Source organism: Erythrolamprus reginae, chromosome 2, assembly GCF_031021105.1.
Source record: "Erythrolamprus reginae isolate rEryReg1 chromosome 2, rEryReg1.hap1, whole genome shotgun sequence".
Classification (NCBI taxonomy): domain Eukaryota; kingdom Metazoa; phylum Chordata; class Lepidosauria; order Squamata; family Dipsadidae; genus Erythrolamprus; species Erythrolamprus reginae.
In genome coordinates this window covers 42,609,119-42,636,222 of record NC_091951.1, presented here as the reverse complement: position 1 = coordinate 42,636,222, position 27,104 = coordinate 42,609,119, and the positions used below count along the sequence as shown (strand labels likewise).

General features: G+C 43.1%; 1 protein-coding gene across 1 annotated transcript in view; it reads left to right on the top strand.

The window, feature by feature from the left end:
• Window positions 1-27,104, top strand: part of GABBR1 (gamma-aminobutyric acid type B receptor subunit 1) — a 114,872-nt gene that overhangs the window by 33,670 nt on the left and 54,098 nt on the right. Inside the window, 4 exon segments of the mRNA XM_070737782.1 lie at window positions 5,656-5,790; window positions 7,519-7,689; window positions 21,348-21,371; window positions 21,373-21,450. Of these exon segments, the coding sequence (XP_070593883.1) occupies window positions 5,656-5,790; window positions 7,519-7,689; window positions 21,348-21,371; window positions 21,373-21,450 (408 nt within the window).

Below are 27,104 nucleotides of genomic sequence, written 5' to 3'. Positions count from 1 at the left end.
AGGATGGGGCACATGGGCTATGTGGTGGTGGTAGAGGAGGGGCGTAGGGGGCAGGGAAACAGCAGGAGGGTCTTGGATGGCATATTTATTCAAAGAGAGACCAAGCAAAACTGTGGGGTCAGATAGGATGTGCACAGTTAAGAAATAGTTGTCAGGTGGGCATTAGTTGTTCGAGCCCAATTGAAGGTGTTTGGATGGCCAGGGTGGCAATAACATTTCTCCACAGCCAGAGAGCACAATGGATGAAATGATAGTGCAGGGTGGGCAGGGCCATTGTCTTGCGGTAAGAGTTTATTTTCTTTGTCAAGTTCGCATTGGTAGTATACAAAGATATAACAATGTTTATATACATTCCGGCCCCTGTCCTAATGTCTCTCTCTCACATACTAGTATCATGTATATAAACATTGTTGAATCTTTGTATACCTCCAATATGTGCTAATACGTTTTTTGGTTAGTATAAGGCTGTTTTCCGTCTACACATTTCTTAATTAATTTATTTAATTAGATTTTTATGCCGCCCCTCTCCGAGGACTTTTAGGACGCTCCCACCAATTTTTAGCAGCTTTGATCTTAGGTGGCTGTGGGGAATCACAAAAAAGAGTCTCTCAGATTGCCTACTCTGCCTTAGCAGGAAGTTTCATTAAATTGGTGCAAAATGCAGCCACACGAGCTACTGTGAGCGTACCGACGTACACCCACATCACTCCAACTCTCCACAAGCTAGATTGGCCTTTAGTCAGTGTCCGGACGGAATTCAAGGTGTTGGTTATTACCTTTAAAACCCTACATGGCTTAGGACCAGGCTACCTATAGGACCACCTTCTACCACACACCTCCCAGTGACCAATAAAGACCCACAGAGTCGGCCTTCTACAAGTCCCATCTAGCAAACAATGTTGGTTGGCGTGGCCGCGGGGTAGAGCCTTCTCTGTGGTGGCTCCAATGCTCTGGAACCAACTGTCTCCAGAGAGCCGCCCTGTTCCCACCTTACTGGGAAGACCTGGCTTTTCCGTCAGGCCTGGGGCCATTAGGTTATTATCTTGATTCAGCCAAGAATATTGAAAGATATGTATGGTTTTGTTAAGGGTTGTTAATGTACTTTTGGTGACTGGGGCACGTACTTGTCCACCTGTCTGGGAAGAGTTTGATCTGGTGACACCTGATGAAGTGGACAAGGCCATTGGAGCTGTGAGTTCCGCCACCTGTTTACTGGATCCGTGTCCCTCCTGGCTGGTTTCGGCCAGCAGGGAGGTGACACGGAGCTGGGTCCAGGAGATTGTCAACGCTTCTTTGGGGAGGGGGTCCTTCCCGGATCCCTACAAGGAGGCACTTGTGCGCCCCCTCCTCAAGAAGCCTTCCCTGGACCCAGCCATTCTCAACAACTATCGACCAGTCTCCAACCTTCCCTTTATGGGGAAGGTTGTTGAGAAGGTGGTGGCGCTCCAGCTCCAGCGGTCCTTGGAAGAAGCCGATTATCTAGGTCCTCAGCAGTCAGGATTCAGGCCCGGCTACAGCACGGAAACTGCTTTGGTCGCGCTGATGGATGATCTCTGGCGGGCCCGGGACAGGGGTTTATCCTCTGTCCTGGTGCTTCTTGACCTCTCAGCGGCTTTCGATACCATCGACCATGGTATCCTTCTGCACCGGCTGGAGGGGTTGGGAGTGGGAGGCACTGTCCTTCAGTGGTTCTCTTCCTACCTCTCTGGCCGGTCGCAGTCGGTGTTAGTGGGGGGTCAGAGGTCGACCTCTAGGTTACTCCCTTGTGGGGTGCCTCAGGGGTCGGTCCTCTCCCCCCTACTATTTAATATCTACATGAAACCGCTGGGTGAGATCATCCAAGGGCATGGGGTGAGGTATCATCAGTATGCAGATGATACCCAGCTTTACATCGCCGGGTGTCAACAGACTCAAACTCAACCCGGATAAGACGGAGTGGCTGTGGGTTTTGCCTCCCAAGGACAATTCCATCTGTCCATCCATCACCCTGGGGGGGGAGTCACTAACCCCCTCAGAGAGGGTCCGCAACTTGGGCGTCCTCCTCGATCCACAGCTCACATTAGAGAAACATCTTTCAGCTGTGGCGAGGGGGGCGTTTGCCCAGGTTCGTCTGGTGCACCAGTTGCGGCCCTATTTGGACCGGGAGTCACTGCTCACAGTCACTCATGCCCTCATCACCTCAAGGCTCGACTACTGTAACGCTCTCTACATGGGGCTCCCTTTGAAGAGTGTTCGGAAACTTCAGATCGTGCAGAATGCAGCTGCGAGAGCTATCATGGGCTTTCCTAAATTTGCCCATGTCACACCAACACTCCGCAGTCTGCATTGGTTGCCGATCAGTTTCCGGTCACAATTCAAAGTGTTGGTTATGACCTATAAAGCCCTTCATGGCACCGGACCAGAATATCTCCGGGACCGCCTTCTGCCGCACGAATCCCAGCGACCAATTAGGTCCCACAGAGTTGGCCTTCTCCGGGTCCCGTCAACTAAACAATGTCGTTTGGCGGGACCCAGGGGAAGAGCCTTCTCTGTGGCGGCCCCGACCCTCTGGAATCAACTCCCCCCAGATATCAGAGTTGCCCCCACCCTCCCAGCCTTTCGTAAGCTCCTTAAAACCCACCTCTGTCGTCAGGCATGGGGGAATTGACATGTTCCTTCCCCCTAGGCTTATAAAATTTGTGTATGGTATGCTAGTGTGTATGATTGGTTTTTAACTTGTGGTGTTCTTAAAATTAATTTAATATTGGATTTGTCTTGTATTGCTGTTGCTGTGAGCCGCCCCGAGTCTGCGGAGAGGGGCGGCATACAAATCTGATTAAACTTAAACTTAAACTTAAACTTTTAAATTATTTATAATCGGGGGTTTTGTGAACCACCCAGAGTCCATATAGAGTTGGGAGGCATATAAATTTTACAAATAAATAAACTTGGCTCCATCTCCCAACCTCTTCAGCTGTCCTCCTCGCTCCTATTCAAACCCAGTTCAAACGCCAGGGTTGACATATTTTTTAAACCTGTCAACAAAAATCCAATTATTGATTCCTCTCTACTATGAAGCCTTCTAACTTAGAGTTGTTTCTAAATGAGACGGATGACCCCTGCATCTAATAAGTGGATGCTTTCGTCCTCCTGGGCATCTTCCAAACATTATAGACTTCAATTCCTAGAATTCTCAGCAGTGAACATACTGGCTGGGAATTCTGAGAACCGAAGTCCATGTTTCTAGGACAGACCCAGGTTGGTGAAAAAGACTGACCTAACATCTTTTAGGACAGTGTTTCCCAACCTTGGCAACTTGAAGATATTTGGACTTCAACTCCCAGCGACCAGTTAGGTCCCACAGAGTGGGCCTTCTCCAGGTCCTGTCAACTAAACAATGGCGTTTGGCGGGGCCCAGGGGAAGAGCCTTCTATGTGGTGGCCCCGGCCCTCTGGAACCAACTCCCCTCGGAGATTAGAATTGCCCCCACCCTCCTCGTCTTTCGTAAGCTCCTTAAAACCCACCTCTGCCGTCAGGCTTGGGGGAACTGAGATACTCTTTCCCCCTAGGCCTTTACAATTTATGCATGGTATGTTTGTTTGTTTGTTTGTTTGTTTGTATGTATGTATGAATAGTTTTTAGTTGTTTTAGTATTGGATTTACATGCTGTTTTTTATTATTGTTGTTAGCTGCCCCGATTCTACGGAGAGGGGCGGCATACAAATCCAATAAATAAATAAATAAATAAATAATAAACTCCCAGAATTCCCCAGCCAGCAAATGCTGGCTGAGGAATTCTGGGAGTTGAAGTCCATATATCTTCAAGTTGCCAAGGTTGGGAAACACTGCTTTAGGAAGGCTGCAACAAAATGGACAATACAAAATTGGTACCGGTACATGGTGGAACACATTCGATTTGAAATTATGGATATAAAGAAGAATATGATTAACGAAAATAAAGTGCAGGAATTGTTGGGACAGGGTTAGAGGTTCTATGGTTAGTAGAATTTGAGACCAAGGTATAAAGAATAAACTGGAATCACTCTATAATTTGTAAATAGGGTAATGTTCTTGGTTTAAAATGATATGAAAAAGATACACCCTCATTTTGGTGGAGGGTTCTGAATGAATGATGTTGGATGGTGGGAGCACACATCCCTGTGTTTTATGTAGTGTGTATCTGCTATTATTAAAAAATTAATAAGATTCATTTTTAAAAACCGAAGTCCATGTTTCTAGGACAGACTCAGGTTGGTGAAAAAGACTGTCCTAACTTAATACCTTCGATGTTCAGAAACTAGGGGGGTTAGTAAGCAGAGTTGGGCTGCTAAGGTAGAACAGTGACGTGTGCTCGCCCCCGTGGCTCTGAGTGCTAGCGGAGTCATAGAAACATAGAAACATAGAAGTCTGACGGCAGAAAAAGACCTCATGGTCCATCTAGTCTGCCATTATTATTGTTGTTGTTGTTGTTGTTGTTGTTGTTATTATTATTATTATTATTATTATTATTATTATTATTATTTATTAGATTTGTATGCCGCCCCTCTCCATAGACTCGGGGCGGCTCACAAATCCAATAAATAAAATAAATAATAACAAGAACAATGTAAGAACAAATCTAATAATTTAAAAAACACTAAAAACCCCATTATTAAAAGCAAACATACACACAAACATACCGTGTATAAACTGTATAGGCCCGGGGGAGATGTCTCAGTTCCCCCATGCCTGACGGTAGAGATGGGTCTTAAGAGCTTTATACTATTTTCTCTATTTTATATTAGGATGGATATATGTTTATCCCAGGTATGTTTAAATTCAGTTACTGTGGACTTATCTACCACGTTTGCTGGAAGTTTGTTCCAAGGATCTACTACTCTTTCAGTAAAATAATATTTTCTTTGGAACAGACTTCCAGCAGACGTGGTAGATAAATCCACAGTAACTGAGTCCAGTGCAATTCTGCTACTGCACCAGGGCAGGTAGCAAAGTCATGCGCGGACACGCAGGGGCAGTAGCAGAATTGCGCTGGACTCCACTAGCAATCAGAAACAGAGAGGTGAGCACATGTCACTGTTCCATCTTAGCAGCCCACCTCTGATAGTAAGGGGTATAGCGTGTCTGTGGTAAGCTGACTTTTGGGAGAAGGCATTTCCTTCCTTGTGCAACCCCATTGCAATCCAAGAACTCTGGTCTATCGGTAATGGCATCATTTCTAGGTCTTGGCAGAGTAGTTGGCAAGTATATGATATTAATGTTTTTTTATGGAGCAAGGATCACAGGAGGGCAGTGGTCCATCTGTGAGAGGAAGGTTCATTGGCAAACTAAGTGCTCTATGCTTTTCTCTGCCTACTTAACAAATTATGTTCTCGCTTTACTACAAAAGCTTTTTCCTTTCCATTCTACCCAAATTTACATGGCCATTTAACTCTTTCTATTATTAATTTAGTCCAAGCATTTCTTCTAGTCACTCTAGTTTGCAACTAGGTTCGTGTTCGGGCTCCGTTAAAGTATTTTATATACCGCTTCTTGCCCAGCATTTAATATGAAAATAAATGATTAGGAACAGTTCCTTGAGTTTGACCAGAATTTTGAATGGGGCACGTGCAGGACCACGAGCAGTTTGATATCCTTGGTGATGAGTTTTATTTCTTATCTGTTCCTCACCACCTGCAGTGTGAACCTGGTGTGGCCACTAAATTCCTGTACGAGCTCCTCTACAATGACCCCATCAAGATCATCCTTATGCCTGGCTGCAGCAGTGTTTCCACCTTGGTGGCTGAGGCCGCACGCATGTGGAATCTCATTGTGGTAAGCATCTCGCCTGTTGATCTGTATATACGTAGGGTGATGTTATGGGAGAAGCCAACTGCAACTTTGACCCTTGGCAAGCTGAAATGTTCAACCTGAAACACACAAAGAAAATGCTTCAAAGTGAAAAAGATTCAAAGTACAGTGGTACCTCTACTTACGAACTTCATTCGTTCCGTGACCAGGTTCCTAAGTAGAAAAGTTTATTAAGAAGAAGCAATTTTTCTCATAGGAATCAATGTAAAAGCAAATAATGCGTGCGATTGGGATAACCACACGGAGGGTGGAGGCCATGTTTCCTCCCAGGAGATTCCTAGAGAGGCCCCATGGAGGCTTTTCCCTGCCTTGTCCAGACCTGTTTCTTCCCAGGAGATTCCTAGAGAGGCCCCACGGAGGCTTTTCCCTGCCTTTTCTGGTTACAGTTTTGTAGGCTCGGGTTTGTAAGTGGAAAGAGGCAAAAAAATCTTGAACACCCGGTTCTTATCTAGAAAAGTTCGTAAGTAGAGGCATTTGTAGGAAGAGGTACCCCTGTAATATACCTTTCCCTTAACACCATCTTTCTCCACATGTCTATGATACCATAGACCCTATCATTCCCTATGTATCGTGAATGGAAGAAGGTAAAATATGTTGGAAGACTCCATAACTGAAGCCTTTCTACATCAGGCGGGGGTTCCTACATTTTGCCGCTACCGGAACCCTCCTGGAGACACTTGCGCATCTGGTGGGTGGGCGCGTGTGTGAGATTTGGCTTCTGCGCATTTGCCAGAAGCCAAATCTTGCATGAGGATGCATGTGTGATTGAAATTTTGGTGATTTCCACTGATATTTTTGCTTCCGCACATGCGTGGAAGCAACACCCCCACCCCAAAAAAGGCAAAATCCTATGCGTGAGAGCATCCTCGCACAACATTTCACTTCCGGCACATGTGCAAAACCAAATCAAATACGGGCATGTGTTAGGTGCACGGAGATGCATGCACATCTCCTTTTCCGCTAACGGATCGCTGGTCCCACCCATACCTGGTGCAACCCACCACTGCTCTAGATGCATTGACAAAATTGAACGGGTCCAAAGACGGGCTACAAGAATGGTGGAAGGTCTTAAGCATAAAACGTATCAGGAAAGACTTAATGAACTCAATCTGTATAGTCTGGAGGACAGAAGGAAAAGGGGGGACATGATCGAAACATTTAAATAAGTTAAAGGGTTAAATAAGGTCCAGGAGGGAAGTGTTTTTAATAGGAAAGTGAACACAAGAACAAGGGGACACAATCTGAAGTTAGTTGGGGGAAAGATCAAAAGCAACATGAGAAAATATTATTTTACTGAAAGAGTAGTAGATGCTTGGAACAAACTTCCAGCAGACGTGGTTGTTAAATCCACAGTAACTGAATTTAAACATGCCTGGGATAAACATATATCCTTCCTAAGATAAAACACAGGAAATAGTATAAGGGCAGACTAGATGGATCATGAGGTCTTTTTCTGCCGTCAGACGTCTATGTTTCTATGTTTCTATGCTTAGGGACAGATGTCTTGTGTTAACCGGACGGATCTGCATGCACGTATGAAGGGGTGGAAAGGAAATCTTCAGCTCACAAGTTAGCTAAGGAATGTTGAGTGTCTTAGTCTTCCTGTCTTTAATCATATTTAATAATAATGATAATATTAATTAATAATAATAATAATAATAATATTTCCCTTCCCTTTCATCTTCTTTTCAGTTGTCCTACGGCTCCAGCTCGCCGGCCCTTTCCAACCGCCAGCGTTTCCCCACCTTTTTCCGCACGCACCCCTCCGCTACACTGCACAATCCGACCCGTGTGCAGCTCTTCAAGAAATGGAGCTGGACGAAGATTGCCACAATACAGCAGACCACAGAGGTGTTCACATCGGTACGGAAGCCAAACCTGAGCGTAGAAACACCTCCCCCCCCCCCAGCCTAATCTCTTAATTTGCAGCAGGTCCCAGAACACTCGCCTTTAAATCCTGACTATAATCCCTGGTTCCCATCCTAACCACAACAGGCTCCCAAGATCTAATGCACCGTCCTTGCCGTTTGTATATACAAACCGCATTGTCTCTTCCAGAGGTTCAGTTCTGGGCTGATTTCCAAAGAAACCAAGGACAATTCATTGATTAATCCCTGCAGTTATATTCCATCTTTTCTTATCAGTGCTCAAGATAATATACACGGGGTCTTTCGTTTTATTGCTATAGCAACAGTCCAGTGAGATAGGTTAGCTTAGGAGAGGAGCCTGGCCCCATGATTTAATGAGGACTTGGAAGTATATCTCCTCGGTCCAAGACCAGTAATCACTACACTGCCTGTGTTCATAAATCTCTTCTAAAACTACTTCATTCTAACCACCTCCCAGAATTTCAATTAATCCGTCCATCACCTGCTACCTGATTCTTTTAATCACAGACGCAGGTTTTTAAAGCCAGTGCAGCCTTTATGCAGACTATTTGTTCTGGCAATAGATTTCTCCTATACCAAACCTCCTCCATGCCCTAGTATTGTAATCCACAGTAGAAGGAAAACTGCTGTATTCCTGATAACCATCAAGTCCTTGAACTACATATTTACTTTTTACTCCTCATTAAATGGCGATTCCAATAGAGACAATTAAAATAAATAGTCTAGAGACACAATTGCAGTAAAGACAGAATTTTTGTTGCATCCTTGACATCATGCCAATCCGTGTTGGCCAGGGGATACGCACAACGATATTTCACATTTACTGTATGCAACGATCTTTAAAATATCTTGGCAGCAGCCTTTGCTTCATAAAAGCCCTGATTCTGTAATAATTGCCAGTCGCCAATAAAATTGGCAAATCGTTCCTATTTCAGGATGTGCTTTCATTACCATTTTAATTATGCCGTTGCTTTAAGTTCCTCTTTTGAGCAATAGGTCCCACAGAGTTGGCCTTCTCCGGGTCCCGTCGACTAAACAATGTCAGCTGGCGGGACCCAGGGGAAGAGCCTTCTCTGTGGTGGCTCCGACCCTCTGGAACCGGCTCCCCCCCGAGATTAGGATTGCCCCCACCCTCCTTGCCTTTTGTAAACTCCTTAAAACCCACCTCTGCCATCAGGCATGGGGGAACTGAGACATCTCCGCCTTGCCTATGTAGTTTTTGTGTATGATATGATTGTGTGTATGTTTTTATATATTGGGGGTTTTTTAGACTTTTTAATGTAAAATTGTTATTTTTAGATTTTAAATATTAGATTTGTTACCATGTATTGTTTTTTATCACTGTTGTGAGCCGCCCCAAGACTACGGAGAGGGGCGGCATACAAATCTTAATAATAATAATAATAATAATAATGATGATGATGATGATGATGATGATGATGATGGGAAACTCCCCAGTATATAAACTAACTAACTAACTAAATATAACCGACCCAATCTTCGGCATTTTCAGAATCTCCAAACAGATTATTTCATAAAAGACAAAACAAGTAAACAAAACTAAATTGTTTTTAACTATTGGATTTGTACTATGTTCTGTTGTTGGGAACCGCTCCGAGTCTCCGGAGAGGGGCAGCATACAAATCTAATGAATAAATAAATAAAATAAAATAAACAAAACTCCTTCCCCTAGCCCTAGCTCTTGTGGTTCCAAAATAAGATTTTTAAAACGCGGGCAGTGTTTTTGGTGAGATCTGAAAAGAATGGATCAGGAAGGATACAAAACGATCAGGAAGGATATAAAAAGTACAAAATAGGTGGTGCCTGGCTCAACATTAGTAACCATGAGAGAGATTGAAGCGTCCTCCCCCACTTAAGTATGAGTTAGCAATGGGCTGCAGCTGCTGAAAAAGCCAGTGCAGTCCAGGGCTGCAATCAACAAAGGGATAACATCAAGATCATGAGAAGTGATAATGCTGCTTTATACGGCACTAGTGAGGCCACATTACTGCATCCACTTCTGGTCACCGCAATACAAAAAAACTTGCTGCGACTCTAGAAAGTACGCAGAGAAGAACAACAAAGACAATGAGAGATTTAGAGGCTAACCTTTCTTTCTTTCTTTCTTTCTTTCTTTCTTTACTTACTTACTTACTTACTTACTTACTTACTTACTTACTTACTTACTTACTTACTTACTTACTTACTTATTCCAATACACAATGAGGGTTTACACATAGTAAAATACATGATGAAGGTTATAGAGGAGATACTCATAGTAAAATATATCTAGGAAAGAATAGAAAAGAAGATATAGTAATAGAACATACCAATAAAAGAACAGAAGAAGAGATATAGGAACCGTTGAGGGAACTAAGTATGTGTAGCCCATGAGTTGGCTGCTGGGGGCTCGCAGGGGTTCGGGAGAACCTCTAGCTAAGATTCTGTGCAGTTCGAAGAACCCCCAAATCCCACTCCTGCCTGACCCCGCCCACCCCGCCCCTCCCAGGAGTCCCCATGTGGCCCATTTTGGATACAGGTAAGTGCACAGCGTGTGTGGAGGCTCGGGGAGGGTGACAATTGAGCCTACCGGAAGTTTGGGAAGGCCGGAAACAGGCCAGTTCCAACCTCCAGAGCCTGGAGAGGCCAGAGTAGTGCCGAGGATTTTAACACGTTTTTCGCTGATAAAATCGTCCGGATCCGAGCGGACCTCGACTCCAACTGTGAAACAGAGTCGACTGACAATGAGTCAGTCGAGGTGACTGGGGCTAAACGTCTTTGTCCATCTGTCTGGGAGGAGTTTGACTTGGTGACACCTGATGAAGTGGACAAGGCCATTGGAGCTGTGAGTTCCGCCACCTGTTTACTGGATCCGTGTCCCTCTTGGCTGGTTTTGGCCAGTCGAGGGGTGACACGGAGCTGGGTCCAGGAGATTGTCAACGCCTCCTTGGGGAGGGGGTCCTTTCCGCCCCTTTATAAGGAGGCGGTTGTGCGCCCCCTCCTCAAGAAGCCTTCCCTGGACCCAGCCGTGCTTAATAACTACCGTCCAGTCTCCAACCTTCCCTTCATGGGGAAAGTTGTCGAGAAGGTGGTGGCACTTCAACTCCAGCGGTCCTTGGATGAAGCCGATTATCTAGGTCCTCAGCAGTCTGGATTCAGGCCTGGCTACAGCACGGAAACTGCTTTGGTTGCGTTGATGGATGATGTCTGGCGGGCCCGGGACAGGGGCTTGTCCTCTGTCCTGGTGCTCCTTGACCTCTCAGCGGCTTTCGATACCATCGACCATGGTATCCTTCTGCGCCGGCTGGAGGGGTTGGGAGTGGGAGGCACTGTTCTTCAGTGGTTCTCCTCCTACCTCTCCAATCGGTCGCAGTCGGTGTTAGTGGGGGGTCAGAGGTCGACCCCGAGGTTTCTCCCTTGTGGGGTGCCTCAGGGGTCGGTCCTCTCCCCCCTGCTATTTAAAATCTACATGAAACCGCTGGGTGAGATCATCCAAGGGCATGGGGTGAGGTATCATCAATATGCCGATGATACCCAGTTGTACATCTCCACCCCATGTCCAGTCAACGAAGCAGTGGAAGTGATGTGCCGGTGCCTGGAGGCTGTTGGGGCCTGGATGGGTGTCAACAAACTCAAACTCAACCCAGACAAGACGGAGTGGCTGTGGGTTTTGCATCCCAAGGACAATTCTATCTGTCCGTCCATTACCCTGGGGGGGGGATTATTGACCCCCTCAGAGAGGGTCCGCAACTTGGGCGTCCTCCTCGATCCACAGCTCACATTAGAAAAACACCTTTCAGCTGTGGCAAGGGGGGCGTTTGCCCAGGTTCGCCTGGTGCGCCAGTTGCGGCCCTATTTGGACCGGGAGTCATTGCTCACAGTCACTCCTGACCTCATCACCTCGAGGCTCGACTACTGTAACGCTCTCTACATGGGGCTACCTTTGAAAAGTGTTCGGAAACTTCAGATCGTGCAGAATGCAGCTGCGAGAGCAATTATGGGCTTCTCCAAGTATGCCCATATCACTCCAACACTCCGCAGTCTGCATTGGCTGCCGATCAGTTTCCGGTCACAATTCAAAGTGTTGGTTATGACCTATAAAGCCCTTCATGGCACCGGACCAGAATATCTTCGGGACCGCCTCCTGCCGCACGAATCCCAGCGACCGGTTAGGTCCCACAGAGTTGGCCTTCTCCGGGTCCCGTCGACTAAACAATGTCGTCTGGCGGGACCCAGGGGAAGAGCCTTCTCTGTGGGGGCCCCGACCCTCTGGAACCAGCTCCCCCCTGAGATTAGGATTGCCCCCACCCTCCCTGCCTTTCGTAAACTCCTTAAGACCCACCTTTGCCGTCAGGCATGGGGGAACTAAAACACCTCCCCCTTGCCCATGTTGTTTTGTTGATTGATTGACTGTGTGCCTGCTTTTTATATATACTGTTTTTATGAGATTATTAATTTTAAATTTATTTATTTATTTATTTATTTATTTATTCATTCAATTTTTATGCCGCCCTTCTCCTTAGACTCAGGGCGGCTTACAACATGTTAGCAATAGCACTTTTTTAACACAGCCAGTGTATTGCCCCCACAATCCGGGTCCTCATTTTACCCACCTCGGAAGGATGGAAGGCTGAGTCAACCTTGAGCCGGTGATGAGATTTGAACCGCTTACTTCAGATCTTCAGTCAGCTTCAGTGGCCTGCAGTACAGCACTCTACCTGCTGCGTGGGCATTGGATTTGGTATTATGTACTGTACTGTTTTTTATTATTGTTGTGAGCCGCCCCGAGTTTGCGGAGAGGGGCGGCATATAAATCCAATAAACCTAACCTAACCATTTTTGCCCTCCCAGAAGGTCGAGGAAAGCATTTGGAGCCTGGGGAGGGCAAAAACATCCTCCCACCATGGTGCAGGAGGCTCACTAGGTCACGCCCATCATGGCCACACCCACCCAGGAACCAATCAGAGAACCCCTTGGTAAACTTTTTGAAGCCCACTCCTGGCTAGCCTATCGAAGAGAAAGATTATTATAGCAATAGCATTAGCACTTAGACTTATATACTGCTTCACAGTGCCTTACAGCCCTCTTAAGCATCCTCTAAGCATATTGCCCCCAACAATCTGGGTGCTCATTTTACCCACCTCAGAAGGATGCAAGGCTGAGTCAACCTTGAGCCTACTGAGATTCGATCTGCCAAACTGCTGCAGCCTGTGATCAGCAGAAGTGGCTTGCAGTACTGCACTCTAACCACTATGCTACCGAGGCTCTAACCACTGCGCCACCAAGAAATGATAGCTGTCTTCCAGTACTTGAGGAGCTGTTATAAAGAAGCTGGGATTATTCTCTAAAGTCCATTCTTAATTCACCACCTGGTTTTTGGCCATGGTTGGGGTTGTTTTTTTTCATATTTTGCAATATCTCAGCTGATCTTTCCTCTTGTTTCTGTTTGCTGCTGGAATCCATACGAAAACATTTCAAATTTGTATAAATGCAGCCTAGCTCAAATTATCTATAGTAATTGCTTCCATTATTTTCATTAGATTTGAGTTTCCTAATGCATACTAATATAGTTTATCTACCAGAAATAAATCTCAGGGTATGGAATATCCATGTGTATCTCTCTCCCAGCACAAAGACCCTATCCCTGAACTGAATGCATAGAGTTAAGATCTTCTTCCATGATTGTCTCTGAAGGAAAGCCCAGCTGAAGTTTAATGCTCCCTCACTACTTGATGCCATTTCTGTAATTGCTGCTGTACATAATCCTAATCTTTTTTTGGATTACTAACGGTGTTAGCAACCATCCCTTTATCCTACACACAAATGGACAATTTAAACTTCTGGGTATATCTCAGGTTTGAATATCATTAGAAACCCCAAGAAAGATTTCCTTCAAAATGCCAGGACTAAGATATAGTGAAAATTTGCACAACAGAAATTAATAAAAAGGGGTTCAATCCATTGTGTGATCTGTGGACCAAAAGAAAGGCTGACCGGTTGAGGATTCCACACCCAGAGTCCCTCCAGTCTCAGAAAAATCTGCTCTGGATGTTTGGGGACTGCAGAATTATGGGGGGTGGGGCTGTTGGAAAAAGAAATGGCAAAAGTTATCCTCTCTTTACTCTGTTGGCTTTCTGGGCAAAACTTCATTTAGGATGCTCCTATCCATGTAGAAAGTTAAATCAATTCCATATAGAATAGAAACATAGAAGTCTGACGGCAGAAGAAGACATCCTGGTCCATCTAGTCTGCCCTTATACTATTTTCTGTATTTTATCTTAGGATGGATATATGTTTATCCCAGGCATGTTTAAATCCAGTTACTGTGGATTTATCTACCACGTCTGCTGGAAGTTTGTTCCAAGGATCTACTACTCTTTCAGTAAAATAATATTTTCTCATGTTGCTTTTGATCTTTCCCCCAACTAACGTCAGAATAGAATTATTTTATTGGCCCAGTGTGATTGGACACACAAGGAATTTGTCTTTGGGGCATATGCTCTCAGTGTACATAAAAGAAAATGTAGATTTGTCAAGAATCATGAGGTACAACACTTAATGATTGTCATAGGGGTCAAATAAGCAATGAGGAAACAATATTAATAAAAATCTTAAGGATACAAGCAACAAGTTACAATCATACAGTCCTAAGTGGGAGGAAATGGATGATAGGAATGATGAGAAAAAACTAGTAGCAATAGTAGTGCAGACTTAGTAAATAGTTTGGCAGTGTTAAGGGAATTTTTTATTTAGCAGAGTGATGACATTCGGGGGGGAAATTATTATTGTGTCTAGTTGTCTTGGTGTGCAGTGCTCTGTAGCAAAGTTTTGAAGGTAGGAGTTGAAACAGTTTGTGTCCAGGATGCGAGGGGTCAGTAAATATTTTCACCGCCCTCTTTTTGACTCGTGCGGTATGCAGGTCCTCAATGGAAAGCAGGTTGGCAGCAATTGTTTTTTCTGCAGTTCTGGTTATCCTCTGAAGTCTGTTTCGGTTTTGTTGGGTTGCAGAACCAAACCAGACAGTTATAGAGGTGCAGATGACAGACTCAATGATTCCTCTGTAGAACTGTATCAGCAGCTCCTTGGGCAGTTTGAGCTTCCTGAGTTGGTGCAGAAAGAACATTCTTTGGTGTACTTTTTTGTTGACGTTTTAATATTTTTAATATTTATTAAATAGAACTACATGGTATAATGTAATATGGAGAGCCAATTTGGTGTAGTGATTAAAGCATCAGGCTAAAAACCAGATGATTACGGTATGAATTCTAGTCCTGCCAAGAAGCCCATTGACCTGGAGTTGGTCACTGCCTCTCAGCCATAGGAAGAATGGTTACAGAGCAGTGGTTCCCAACGTGGAGCCCACACCCCACCGGGGGAGGGGGGCAATTTTATTTTTAATAGAGGCAATTGGAATCTTGTTTAAACCAAATTATTGACCTTTTAGGCTTGCTCCGCATGAGTAGGAGTTACTTTTGAATAATATAATTACATGTCAAGGGGGGAGCATCAGGATTTTAGAGATGTTTAGGTGGGGCATGGCCAAAAAAAGGTTGGGAACCACTGCTATATAGCCTCAGATATGATATATATATATAATTGTTTTGTGAAGACAAATTTTCATGAAGTTAAATTAATTAATAAAGAGTGTACCAAAGGCAGCTAAGAGAATAATAACAACAAATCAGACATTGATAACCAAAAGGAAATCATAGTGAATACCGATTGATTTAATTCACCAGAAAATAATTTGATATTAGAAAGGATTGTATTTTTTTTTTCCTTCTCACATGAGAGTATTAATGAGATATGATTTTGTTATTTGTTTAATCGTTGTTATTGATGTAATTGTCTATTGCATATTATTTTTGTACCTATTTTTGTTATGTTGTAGTTGTTATTGTTTTTTGTTTGTTTTGTTTTTTTTGTTTGTTTGCTTGCTTGTTTGTTTGTTTCGGTTTGTAACTTTTTGGTTATTTCTCTTTTAAAAAAACAATCCCCAGCTACCGGTTAGGTCCCACAGAGTTGGCCTTCTCCGTGGTCCCCATCGACTAAACAATGTTGTTTGGCGGGACCCAGGAGGAAGAGCCTTCTCTGTGGCGGCCCCGACCCTCTGGAACCAGCTCCCACCAGATATCAGAGTTGCCCCCACCCTCCTTGCCTTTCGCAAGCCCCTTAAAACCCACCTCTGTCGTCAGGCATGGGGGAATTGAAATTTTTCCCCTTCACCCTAGGCTTATAGAATTTATACATAGTATGCTTGTATGTATGATTGGTTTTTGAAATTGGGTTTTTTTAAAGATTATTTTTAATATTAGAGTTGTTTACATTGTCTTTTTTTTATTGTTGTTAGCCGCCCTGAGTCTTTGAGAGGGGGCGGCATACAAATCTAATAGATAGATAGATAGATAGATAGATAGATAGATAGATAGATAGATAGATAGATAGATAGATAGATAAAATAAAAAAATCAGGAAAAGACTTAATGAACTCAATCTGTATAGTCTGGAGGACAGAAGGGAAAGGGGGGACATGATCGAAACATTTAAGTGTTTTTCAACCAGTGTGCCGCGAGACATGGTCAGGTGTGCCGCGAAGCTCAGAAAGAGAGAGAGAGAGAAAGAAAGCAAGAGAGGGAAAGAAAGCAAGAGAGAGAGAGAAAGAAAGAGAAAGAAAACAAGAGAGAGAGAGAAAGAAAGCAAGAGAGAGAGAAAAAGAGAGACAGGGAAGGAGGGAGAGATAGAGAGAGAGCAAAAAAAGAGAGGAAGGAAGAAAGAGAGAAAGAGGGATGGAGAGAGGAAGGAAGGAGGAGAGAGAAAGAGGGAGAGAAATAGAGTGAAAGGGAGGAAGAGAGAGAGAGAGAGATTTTTTTGTCCACACTTTTTTTTAGCCCCCCCCCCCCACTCCCCTCCTGCACTCAAGGTGCCTCATTATTTTGTATATGTAAAAAATGTGCCGCAGCTCAAAAAAGGTTGAAAATCACTGCTCTAAGACTTAATGAACTCAATCTGTATAGTCTGGAGGACAGAAGGGAAAGGGGGGACATGATTGAAACATTTAAAGGGTTAAAGGGCTAAATAAGGTTCAGGAGAGAAGTGTTTTTAATAGGAAAGTGAACACAAGAACAAGGGGAGACACAATCTGAAGTTTAGTTGGGGGAAAGATCAAAAGCAACATGAGAAAATAATTATTTTACCGAAAGAGTAGTAGATGCTTGGAATAAACTTCCAGCAGACGTGGTAGATAAATCCACAGTAACTGAATTTAAACATGCCTGGGATAAACATAGATCCATCCTAAGATAAAATACAGGACTAGATGGACCATGAAGTCTTTTTCTGCCGTCAGACTTCTATGTTTCTATGTTTCTACTAAGAAGGGAACGAAGAACACAGCTTTTTTGGGGCCGGGGGGGGGGGGGGGGGGGGGGGGGGGGGGGGGCCTTTGCCAAGAAAATTGCAAGGGTCTTAGCCAACGCAGTTGCCAGGAATCAAAAGCTGACACGAAGGTGCCTAAATACAATGAAATAACAAGAATAAAGCTGTGATTCTCCTTCCATATTTGAGTTTCTCAGCCTGAAGTTAGATAGATGAGAGTGGGCGGGAGAGGTTGGGAAGCGAAAAAGGGAGGAAATGACAAGAGAAGAAGTAATGAGTCTCTTAATATGCTTCTAGACTGCTCTCCCTAGCAGAAAATATATTTTCAGGGCCTTTTTTTCCCCTCCCCTTCTGAATTTTAATAAATGTCAAACTGAGATCTCGGCTGAGGGCTATTTGTCTCAACGATGTCCAAACAACAATTACAGCTTTCTCTTTCAGAGAAAGAGGGAAAATAACACAAAATCCCACAAATAGCTCCAAGAAAGAAAAGGGACATTTTCCACCAGCTGTTTTCCAATGTCTATCACGTTTATGCAAATATGAAAGCCCAGAATTATTTTTATATGATCTGTGACGGGGCAAGCGGGCTGCAGCCCTGCCTCTCTCCTGGTGGTATATTGCCACTAGCACCACTGGGGCTAAAATGATCCTCCAACTGCCCAGACTTGTTCTTCGGGTTTTTTATTAATCCCAGTCCATTATCAGGCAAATTAAGAAACTGTGGGTGATCAAAGCAGCTCTAATTAATGCAGGACTATGACTTATACAAGCTATGCCTCATAATGCTGTTCAAAATAACATTGTTGGATATTATCATTATTGCAGTTATTATTATGCCCAAGAGACACAGCGGAACAGAGAGATCGGTGCTCTTAGATTCACAGTATATATTACATTTCACCACTTCTCTTCTCTCTAAACACTAATGACTGCATCTCATACGATCCATCTGTTTAAACTACTGAAGTTTGCAGATGACACAACAGTGATCGGACTCATTCGAGACAATGATGAATCCGCATACAGACGGGAAGTTGAACAAACTATCCTTGTGGGTGGTTTGACCAGAACAATCTAGAACTGAACACACTCAAAACCAGTAGAAATGGTGGTAGACTCTTAAGAGAAACCCTTCCACCCTTCCACCTCTCACAATACTAGACAACACAGTATCAACAGTAGAGACCTTCAAATTCTAGGTTCTATCATATCTCAAGACCTAAAATGGTCACCTAACATCAAAAACCATCATCAAAAAAGCACAACAAAGAATGTTCTTTCTGCGCCAGCTCAGGAAGCTCAAAACTGCCCAAGGAGCTGCTGATTCAGTTCTATAGAGGAATCATTGAGTCTTGTCATCTGCACTTCTATAAACTGTCTGGTTTGGTGCTGCAACCCAACAGGACCGACACAGACTTCAGAGGATAATCAGAATTGCAGAAAAAACAATTGCTGTTGCCAATCTGCCTTCCATTGAGGACCTGTATACTGCACGAGTCAAAAAGAGGGGCGGGTAAAATATTTACTGACCCCTCACATCCTGGACACAAATTGTTTTCAACTCCTACCCTCAAAACGTCGCTACAGAGCACTGCACACCAAGACAACTAGACACAAGAACAGTTTTTCCCCCGAACGCCATCACTCTACTAAACAAATAATTCCCTCAACACTGTCAGACTTTCTACTAAATCTGCACTTCTATTCTACTAGTTTTTCTCATCATTCCTATCACCCATTTCCTCCCATGTTGACTGTATGACTGTAACTTGTTGCGTATATCCTAAGATTTTTATTAATATTGCTTCTTCATTGCTTATTTGACCCCTATGACAATCATTAAGTGTTGTACCACATGATTCTTGACAAATGTATATTTTATTTTATGTACGTTGAGAAGCATATGCACCAAGACAAATTCCTTGTGTGTCCCAATCACACTTGGCCAATAAAATTCTATACTATTCTATTCTATTTTTCATTTCTTTGAGAATTTTTTTGTAAAAAAAAATGAAAAGCAACTCTGGACCCTAGACACAAATAATAATAATTACTGTATTGGATTTGTATGCCGCCGCTCTCCGTAGACATAATAATAATAATAATAATAATAATAATAATAATAATAATAATTATTATTATTATTATTATTATGACAAGAGCTGGGGTGGCACAGCAGGTAGAGTGCTATACTGCAGGGCCACTGAAGCTGACTGTAGATCTTGTAGGTCAGCGGTTCAAATCTCATCACCGGCTCAAGGTTGACTCAGCCTTCCATCCTTCCGAGGTGGGTAAAATGAGGACCCGGATTGTGGGGGGCAATATGCTGGCTCTGTTAAAAAGTGCTATTGCTAACATGTTGCAAGCCGCCCCTGAGTCTAAAGAGAAGGGCGACATAAAAATTGAATAAATAATAATAATAATAATAATAATAATAATAATAATAATAATAATAATAATAATAATAATTTTAATTATTAGATTTGTATGCTGCCCCCCTCCGAAGACTCCTAATCCCAGCTGGGGCTCTTAGGCCGTCGATTTTGGCAATTGTGAAATTAACAGTGCTAAGTGTGCTGGAGTTCATGCCAGATGCACAAGTATCCAGCTAGTTTTAGGTTGTTGCACTCAAACCTTTCACAATGTCCCTATTTCTACTTTGCTTCCTGTTTAGTTTGTTTCTTTCTTGGCTTCTCCTTTTAATACCTAGCATCCAGTTGTGCAAATACTGTGTTCTGTTTACTCATTGTTTCAACTCCTCGCCCTCAAAACGACGCGCTATAGAGCACTGCACACCAAGACAACTAAACACAAGAACTGTTTTTCCCCCGAACGCCATCTCTCTGCTAAACAAATAATTCCCTCCCCACTGTCAAACTATTTACTAAGGCTTGCATTACTATTACTATTAGTTTTTTCTCATTGTTACTATCACCCATCTCCTCCCACTTATGACTGTAGAACTGTAACTTGTTGCTTGTATCCTTACAATTTATATTAGTATTGTTTCCTCATTGCTTATTTGACCCCTATGTCGACAATCATTAAGTGTTGTACCCACATGATTCTTGACAAATGTACCTTTTATTTTATGTACACTTAGAGCATAGGCATTGAATAACAAATTCCTTGTGTGTCCCAATCACAATGGCCAATAAAAATTATATATTTTATTCTATATTCTATTCTATGCAGTGTAATACAGGGGGGGGGGGCATACAAATCTAATAAATAAATAAATTCTATAATCTCATCTATTCTATATTCTATTATATTCTATATTATATTCTATGTTCTTTTCTATATTCTATCCTATTCTATATTCTGTTCTATATTCTATATTCTGTTCTATATTCTGCCGCACGAATCCCAGCGACCGGTTAGGTCCCACAGAGTTGGCCTTCTCCGGGTCCCGTCGACTAGAAAACAATGTCGTCTGGCGGGACCCCGGGGAAGAGTGCCTTCTCCGTGGTGGCTCCGACCCTCTGGAACCAGCTCCCCCCAGAGATTAGGATTGCCCCCACCCTCCTTGCCTTTCGCAAACTCCTTAAAACCCACCTCTGCCGTCAGGCATGGGGGAATTGAAACATCTCCCCCCTTGCCCATGTAGTTTTTGTGTATGATTCGATTGTGTGCTTGTTTTTTATATATAATTGGGGTTTCTTTTTTTGGACTTTTTAACCTAAAACTGTAATTTAGATTGCTAAATATTAGATTTGTTACTATGTACTGTTTTTACCATTGTTGTGAGCCGCCCCGAGTCTGCGGAGAGGGGCGGCATATAAAACCAATAAATCTAATCTAATCTATATTCTATTCTATATTCTTTTCTATTCTATTCTATATTCCATTCTCTATTCTATTCTATTCTCTATTCTCTTCTATTCGTGAAAAGAATCCCATTGCTTACAGAGGTTCTGTTTCTCATTGGGTCCAAGAACTTCAACGGGGAAGAAGCATAGAAAAAGAAAAAGCTTCTTTGTCACATAGAATGTGATCTTTTGTGTCTATTTTTCCTGAATAAAAAGAGAAAATGCATGTGCGTTGGAAAACACTGAATGTGTTAAAAGAGGCCAAAGTATGTGAAATAATGCTAAAACAATTTGTATTTTGTACAGTAAGAATGAAAATAAAAGCATACATTGGGAGCTCTGTCGTGCAAAACAAGAACCTGCTTCTGAGATTAGGGCTAGGTATTTTTTGCACAGGTTCTTATGTCTTCGTGATTATGATACCTCCTTCTGCTTTCCCACAGACGTTGGATGATCTGGAGGAGCGCGGTCAAGGAGGCTGGGATTGAAATCACTTTTCGCCAGAGCTTCTTCTCTGATCCTGCGGTGCCTGTCAAGAATCTCAAGGTACAGTGGAACCCCGACATAAGAGCTGCTCTACTTAAGAGCAACTCGAGATAAGAGCTGGGAGGGGAGAGGTATTTTTGTTTCTACTTACAAGCCCAAATTCGAGATACAAGTGCCAAGGAGCTGTCTCCTGAAGCCAAACGCTAACTTCCACGTTCGGCTTCAGGAGACAGCTGCGAAGTGGCGCGCGTGTTTTTAAAAGGTTGCAGCCGGCCTGGGGGGGCTCGGGGGGGTGCTTGCAGCTTTCTTTCTTGCTCTTTTTCTTTCTCTCTTTTACCTTCCCTTCCTCTATTCTTTTCTTTCTTCTCCTTCCCACCTTCTTCCCTCCCTCCCTCCCTTCACTCATTCCTCTCTTACTCTCCCCTTTTCATAAGTTTCCTTGCTTCCTTCCTCTGTCCTGTCCCTTCCCCCTTCCTTTCTTCTTTTCTCTTTCTTTCTTCCTTCTTTCTTTCCTTTCTTTCCCCCTTTCTTTCTTTTCTTTCTTTCTTTCTTGCTCTTTTTCTTTCTCTCTTTTACCTTCCCTTCCTCTATTTCTTCTTTTCTTTCTCCTTCCCACCTTCTTCCCCTCCCTCCCCTCCCTTCACTCATTCCTCTCTTACTCTCCCCTTTCATAAGTTTCCTTGCTTCCTTCCTCTGTTCCTGTCCCTTCCCTCTTTCCTTCCTTCCTTCCCACCCTCCGTCCATTCATTCACCCATTCCTCTCTTGATCGCTTAAAGCCGGTCCTGGTGCAAAAAGGGTTGGGGACCTCTGTCCTACAGGATTGGGTGGCAGAGAAGTTGAACATATGTAAATTTAAAAGTTTAAGAAAGTTTACAAGTTAAGTGAAAGAAACTTCATTATTCATTTATATGTACATGTACATTTCTTCATTAAAAACATGTCTTTCTGCATAATTTAGACTAACTTTGTGAGTTTTTTGAGGGCTGGAACCAATTAAAATTATTTACATTAATTTCCTATGGGGAAAAGTCGTTCGAGATAAGAGCTGCTCGACTTAAGAGCCCAGGTCCGGAACGAATTAAACTCGTATCTCGAGGTACCACTAATATGTTTGTCTGTCAAGGGAGGGCAGGTTGGGGACCCCCAGTGCCTCCATGCAGCCTTCCCCAACCACCACCTCTTTTAACACGTAGAAGACTTGAACTTGCAGAACAAGGCCTAGAGTATGTTAAGGAAGATTGTCCTCCATCCCCAGCCGGCAACTCCACGGTTACATGGGTGAAATTTGACAACAAAATAATAGACTTTTGGCAGAGTTGTCATGAAACGTTTCTCTTGCAAATTGAAAAGCAACATGGACCGCAATAAACCTTTACAACAGAATTTCCTAGAAACATGTTTGAGCCTGTTAGTCTGGAATATCTCAGCAGAGAGGCTAAAAGGGGGGGTTGTTCTAAAGAGATTAATGATCCCAGTGAATAAATTGTTATATTATGTAACCTTGTTTTTTGGAAGTGAACCCATTTATCCATGAACTGCGCATGATTGATCATGTGCCATCATCAATTAATGTTGACTCGTATTGGCTGCAATTATTTTAAATTGAAATGTGTTTCTACTGATTCATGTTCGTTTTTGTTGTGAATCACCCTGAGTCCCTAGGGCAGTGATGGTGAACCTACGGCACCGGCACCGGTGCCATAGGTGGCACGCAGAGCCGTATCTGCTGGCACGCGTGCAGTTTATTATTTATTTATTTATTATTTAGATTTGTATGCCGCCCCTCTCCGCAGTCTCGGGGCGGCTCACAATAAAGTGAAAACAATTTACAACAAATCTAAATTACTGTTTAAAAATATTTTAAAACCCCATTTTTTAAACACACACCTACATACAAACATACCATTCATAAATTGTATATGCCCAGGGGAGATGTCTCAGTTCCCCCATGCCTGACGACAAAGGTGGGTCTTAAGGAGCTTACGAAAGGCAAGGAGAGTAGGGGCAGTTCTAATCTCCGGGGGGAGTTGGTTCCAGAGGGCCGGGGCCACCACAGAGAAGGCTCTTCCCCTGGGGCCCGCCAACCGACATTGTTTAGTTGATGGGACCCGGAGAAGGCCCACTCCGTGGGGACCTAATCGGTCGCTGTGATTCGTGCGGCAGCAGGCGGTCTTGGAGATATTCTGGTCCAGTGCCATGAAGTTGCCCTAGCTCAGCTCCAACGTGCATGTGTGTGCCGGCCAGCTGATTTTTGGCTCACACAGAGGCTCTGGGAGGGCGTTTTTGGCTTCCAGAGAGCCTCCAGGGAGATTGGAGAGGGCGTTTTTATCCTCCCCCGCCCCAGGGAAGTCTTTGGAGCCTGGGGAGGGTGAAACATGAGCCTATTGGGCCCACCAGAAGTTGGGAAACAGGCCATTTCTGGCCTCCAGAGGGCCTCCATGGGGCGGGAGAAACTGTTTTCGCCCTTCCCAGGCATTGAATTATGGGAATGGGCAATCACGCAGGCCCGACAGCACGCGCCCATCCTCTTTCAAACACCCGGAGGGAAAAAAAGGTTCACCATCGCTTCCCCAGGGAGTTGGCCAGCATACAAATATAAATAATAAGTAATTGCATATGTTTCTGTGTGTGAAAGTTTGTATGAGAGACGGGTTCGGATCGGTTCGCCAGAACCAGTAGCAACCCGTTGGCGACATCACAATTATGTCATGGAACCAGTTATGTCAGTGCCGGTCCATGGATGCTGCCATTTAAAAAAAAAAAAAAAATTGAATTTGTTTTTTAATTTTTTTTCTGGTTTTCTTTTTTTTCTGCACATATGCAGAAGCTGAGTTTCCAGCACTGCACAAGCATCTCCATCTTGCTTTTTATTCTTTTCTTTAAAAAAGTTTTGGATTTTTGGGCCACTGCGTAGCCACGCGGCGCAGGAGGAAGCGAATCAGCAGGAATTAAGTTAGAACCACCCCTGGCCTTTATAGAAACATAGAAGACTGACGGCAGAAAAAGACCTCATGGTCCATCTAGTCTGCCCTTGTACTATTTTCTGTATTTTATCTTAGGATGGATATATTTTTATCCCAGGCATGTTTAAATCCAGTTACTGTGGATTTACCAACCACGTCTGCTGGAAGTTTGTTCCAAGGATCTACTACTCTTTCAGCCAAATAATATTTTCTCATGTTGCCTTTGATCTTTCCCCCCAACTAACTTCAGATTGTGTCCCCTTGTTCTTGTGTTCACTTTCCTATTAAAAACACTTCCCTCCTGGACCTTATTTAGCCCTTTAACATATTTAAATGTTTCGATCATGTTCCCCCTTTTCCTTCTATCCTCCAGACTATACAGATTGAGTTCATTAAGTCTTTCCTGATACGTTTTATGCTTAAGACCTTCCACCATTCTTGTAGCCCGTATGCATATAGTGTATATTATCTATCATGTTACTAGTGGACTCCTTGCCTGTGTTTGTGCTTTGTAGTTGGCTTTGGAAATGTATACATAGGCTATCTAAGACTGATTAGATTAGCAAAAAACAGAGATGAGGGGAAAAGGCACTGAGGTTATGGGTTACTATGGGTTAACAAGTGATGGGCTACCTGCTAACCTGTCCCCTACATTTGCTGGGATCAATTTTTTTTTTTAACTGATGCAATCCGATTGGGCAAGCTGCAAGTATGTTTGCTGCGATTATGTGAAAATAATTGCATACAGACAGAATCATATCTTCAAGTGCTCTGCTTATCGTTACATTTTTGGAATTTAACTTTTGAATGGAATGCAGTTCAACTGATATAGCCTCTCTGAGAGGCCATTGTCCAGAAAGGCTGCGTTGGAATGTTAGATTAAATTAGTCACAGGATCATAGATTTGGAAGAGATTATCAACGCCAATCTTCTGTGCACTGCAGGATTCCCTAAGTCATCCCGGATAGATGATTGCTTAAAAACCTCAAGCAGGGGAAGAAACAATTTCCTACAGTAGCCTTTTTCCATTATTTAACTAATATTACTGTCAATACAGGTAGTCCTCATAAAGTGACAAGAATTGGGACCAGAATTACCTGTTGTTAATCAATGTGGTTGTTAGATAGATGTGGACGAAAGGATGGATGGATGGGTAGATAGATGATAGATAGATAGATGATGGATGGGTGTGTAGGTGGATGGGGTAGGTCGATAGATGGTTGGATGGATGGATGGATGGATGGATGGATGGATGGATGGATTGAGAGAGAGAGAGAGATAGATAGATAGATAGATAGATAGATAGATAGATAGATAGATGTAGGTAGGTAGGTAGATAGAGATAGATAGATAGATAGATAGATAGATAGATAGAGATAGATAGATAGATAGATAGATAGATAGATAGATAGATAGATAGATAGATAGATAGATAGATAGATGGAGGTAGGTAGGTAGGCAGGCAGGCAGGCAGGCAGGCAGACTATAGATAGATAATTTGTATTTACCTCCTTGAATTTTTTATCCCACTACAGATAGTACTCCACTTACAAGTATTTGTTTAGTGACTTTAAAATTTTAAACAGCACTGAAAAAAAGTGACTTATGACTATTTTCCACACTTAACATTGCAGCATCTTCACAGTCACATGATCAGAATTCAGCCATTTGGCAACTGGCTTGTATTTATGACAGTTGCAGCGTCCCGGTCTTATGTGATCATCTTTTGTGACCTTCTGAGAAACAAAGTCAATGGGGGAGGGCAGAGTCATAACTTCAGTGTTACTAGCTTAATAACTACAGTGATTGACTTAACACCTGTGGCAATAAAGGTTGTGAAATAGGGAAAAACTCACTTAACAACTGTCGTGCCTAGCCGGACAGAAAATTTTGGTCTCAATTCTGGTCATAAGTCGAGTACAGCAGAACCTCTGGTCATAAAACACTTCCAACCACGACCAAATCAGGTTCCAGCCAAAAGTACTTTTTTAAAAAAATTCCATGACCAATTTTCCCCTTCTGCAACATTTTTTTCCTTACACGCCAATTATTTATTTATTTATTTATTTATTCATTCATTCATTCATTCATTCATTCATTCATTCATTCATTCATTCATTCATTTAGTCCAATACACAATAATACACAATGAAGGTAATAGAGGACACCTTCGAGGAAATAGAATTAGAGAAAGAATAGAAGAGAGAATATAAGATAAAATAAATCAATGAGAGAATAGAAGAAAGATATAAGGATAGAAGAGAAGATATATGGGATATAGGAGAGACAATAGGACAGAGGTCGGAAGGCACTCTGGTGCACTTATGCACGCCCTTTACTGACCTCTTAGGAATCTGGAAAGGTCAATCGTGGATAGTCTAAGAGTAAAATGTTGGGGATTAAGGGATGATATTACGGAGTCCGGTAATGAGTTCCACGCTTCGACAACTCTATTACTAAAGTCGTATTTTTTACAGTCAAGTTTGGAGCGGTTAATATTGAGCTTGAATCTGTTATGTGCTCTTGTGTTGTTGTGGTTGAAGCTGGAGTAGTCGTTGACAGGCAGGACATTGCAGCATATAATCTTGTGGGCAATACTTAGGTCATGTTTACGGCGACTTAGTTCTAAGTTTTCTAGGCCCAGGATTGTAAGTCCAGTTTCGTATGGTATTCTGTTACGGGAGGAGGAATGCAGGGCTCTTCTGGTGAAGTATCTCTGGACATTTTCTAGGGTGTTAATGTCTGAGATG